General features: G+C 36.0%; 1 protein-coding gene across 1 annotated transcript in view; it reads right to left on the minus strand.

Annotated features, from left to right (window-relative positions):
• The window catches only part of LOC125177859 (uncharacterized histidine-rich protein DDB_G0274557-like), a gene marked incomplete in the record, with an annotated part of 8,496 nt that extends 5,169 nt beyond the window's left edge, over positions 1–3,327 (minus strand). Inside the window, 1 exon segment of the mRNA XM_047880386.1 lies at positions 3,130–3,327. Coding sequence (XP_047736342.1) covers positions 3,130–3,282 — 153 coding nt within the window.

The following is a 3,327-nucleotide window of genomic DNA, read 5'->3' on the forward strand; positions in this document are numbered from 1 at the left end:
CGCCTCTCGAGTGAGACCATGTTGGGCGATTTTTTCGTCATTTTTCGAAACTTTGAAAAATTTTTAAAAAAAAACTGGACGGTAAACCTCTCCCAAAAAACTTCTTTGTATGCACAAGACTTGAAAGAACATTTTCATTCGATATAACGATAAAAATTAGAGCAGTCCTTCAATCCCTGTCTCTTATACACATCTAGATGTGTATAAGAGACAGGTTGTAACTTTACAAAACATAGTTTTTCACCATTTTTTTCAGGAATTTTTCAAAGCAAGTAAATGTAGTATTTTTCGACTTCCTTTATACTAGATAGATAGGAAAAATAGTTACGTTTATGCCACTATTTTTAGTTTTGCGATATTCCAATTAGTTTCGCTACTACAACAGTTTTACGCCGTGTCATAGGCCTGTCCCGAGTAGCCCCGCTTGTCCCGAGTAGCCCCGGTTGATGGTACTCTTATTTTGAAAAATTTCAAATTTCTTGTCTGTTGATCCTTAGAACTTTTGTTGTTGTTGACCAACGGGGTCTGTTTATTTAGTACCCTATTGTGTCTTGTGAGGGCCTAATGTGATGCTAACCAGCTAGTGTGCTGTGGAATCACTGGAATGGTCTGTTCACTCTGTTGATTGGTCCAAAATCTCAAAATACTAAGTTTTTAAATTAACAATAGCAGGGTAAACACACCATATTCCAACACTTTAAGGTTGCAGCAAGAAATGAATGGCTATAAAAATATAACCATGTGCGCAACTTGCATTCTGATTGCTTTACGTCACTCTCAAAACACCACCCTATGCGCCAGCAATGGTGAAATGTCACAAACTGTTGCCATATTTATATAAAAGCCTTTAGAATTGGAAATCTACAAAATTGCTGAATTCCGACGCTGTGTGTGATAAAATTAGGCATATTGTGAGAATAATTCTGATGTCACGGAAATGCGCAGTGTGATGTAATTAGACTTGTGGACAGAGCGCTTAAAAACCGTAATTCGTAACTCCGACGCCCTGTGTGAGCTGTATTGGAATACAGCACAGTTTGGAATGAGCTGTGTGTGTCTAATTTGGAGGTGTATCAGAATGAATTTTTATGTGTCTAAAACTGTCTCTTAACTTAATAATCTATTAAGTTATTAACCACTTAAAATTAGCAAATATAAGTACCGTACCTATACTTAAAGGATTCCAAATATATTCACAGACTTCCTTCAAAGTCTCAAACCATAATATTCTTTCTACACAAACAGTTAATCACTATTTGGTAGAGCAAGGTCAACTGTCAACTTCAGGATGGAATTCTAATTTCGAAGGTTCATCTATTATTTCGACCCACCAAGACCACTCTTTCTATCCAACATCGTTATTTGAGGCAAAAAATGAACTTCTTAAAGGCTTAAAACACATACGCTAACTTGCTCAGTTTCTATAAAGTACCGTAAATGAGGTAACTTTGACCACTTTTTTTATTTTGAAACAATGCCATTTTTTTACTAGATAAGTTAAACTTAAATTGAAATGTGCAAAATACAGGTCTATACTGTAGCTTTACTCACCATAAATTGCTGTCTCCTGCCTCTCATAGTTTTGATGTAATTTCAAAAAAAGTGATGGTCTTTGTTGCCCCAGCTCTTGGGGTTTCTTTGACCGGGTGGTAAAATCAATTTTATTTTTTGGTAAAATAACTCCAAATAACTTCAGGTTGTGGTGCATTATAGTAGAACTCTTCTAGTTACTTATGCAAAAGACAGACTTTAGGAAAGTGTCATATTTGCAAATGGGGGCACCGCCCCTCAATGGGCGAAATGTGACCACTTAATGGCAGCCGTGACGGGGTAACAATGACCGGTTTGGAAATTAAGTTAAAATTACCATATATAAGACTCTGTAGAGTCTGAAACATAAAGAAAAAAACATTAATAGGTGTATCAAACATAAAATATGTTATATAGGTACCTGTGGTAATTTTAACTTAATTTCCAAGCCGGTCAATGTTACCCCGTCACAGCTGCCATCAGGTGGTCAAAGTCCCCCATTGGGGGGCGGCGCCCCCCATTTTCAAACTATAACACTTTTCTAAAATTTGTCTTTTGCATATGTAACTAGAAGAGTTCTACTACAATGCATCAAAACCTGGAGTTATTTTACCAAAAAATAAAAAAATTGGAGGGGGTCCACCGACAGGCTTTAAATAATAGCTCTTTTTCGTGGGTCACATTATTAATTTTTTAAACCGCACGGTAGCGGCGACCAGCTGCAGCACGCAGCCCGCCCGCAGTTGTGGAGTAGAATTCGTGGGGGAAGGTGTAGTGACCTTGACGCTCCAATTATGACAGAGCGCTCCAATTTCCCAAAAGCTCATGTTCTTTTATTTATACTATGGAATGCCACCATGTGTATGACGTCTCTATTATAACCATCTATGCATGCATGGAACTAAGACAAAACTTAATATAGAGGAAATAGTTGAGATGTATCGGAATTACCCACAATGACGGAATATGGTGGCGTTGCATTTATTTTACCCTATTGCACCATGGTCAGCTTTCTGCCCAATTTTCCAATTAGTAGTAGGCTTGGTGACAGTGACACAATTGCCAAGCTCTGCAAAGTGCAAATGCTGAGCTTGATCTAAATAAATGGGCTTTCATGAAACTATGAAACAAATTTTTTCATGCTATGAAAATAGATTTTGGCATTTTTCATGCACAAGTTAATTTGTAGTTATAAGTAATGACAAAGCAAGCTTCATCAACATTTGCCATAATCTTGATTCTCTAATTTACAGAAAATAACTTAAAAAGAAAGAATTTAGCATTTAATATATCTTTTTTATTAGTATCAGCAATGGGCCATCGGCAAAATTAAAATTTAATTTGTAAACAAGGATTACCTAAAATTTCTAGCACAATTAAAAATTGTCATTATATTGATGCAAATTTAAGAATTTGCACATGTAAATTCATTTCACAAAAGCTAATTTTAATGACAAATAAATGAAAAATATCGATTTGTCGTTTTTCAACTTCAGGTTTTCAAACGTAAACAAGCCAAAAATTTTATACGAACTCCACTGTTGCGATCCTGTCGACAAGTGATAGGCATGAAATCAATAGAAAAGGAAATTAACAAACCTGTCTAGTGATATTTTTTACATCAGCCATGACACTTTCAAAGGCAGCCGCATCTTCCATTTCTTTTGCATGTAATAATGCTATTTTTTCATTGAATTTTCTCGGCGGAGCCGCCATTTTGGACAATTGGTTGAACTGTTTGTTGTGTTCCATCACTAACAGGACATTGATTTTGACTACTATTAAAGCCTTCACAAA

Source organism: Hyalella azteca, unplaced genomic scaffold, assembly GCF_000764305.2.
Source record: "Hyalella azteca isolate HAZT.00-mixed unplaced genomic scaffold, Hazt_2.0.2 contig5364, whole genome shotgun sequence".
In the NCBI taxonomy this organism is placed as follows: Eukaryota; Metazoa; Arthropoda; class Malacostraca; order Amphipoda; family Hyalellidae; genus Hyalella; species Hyalella azteca.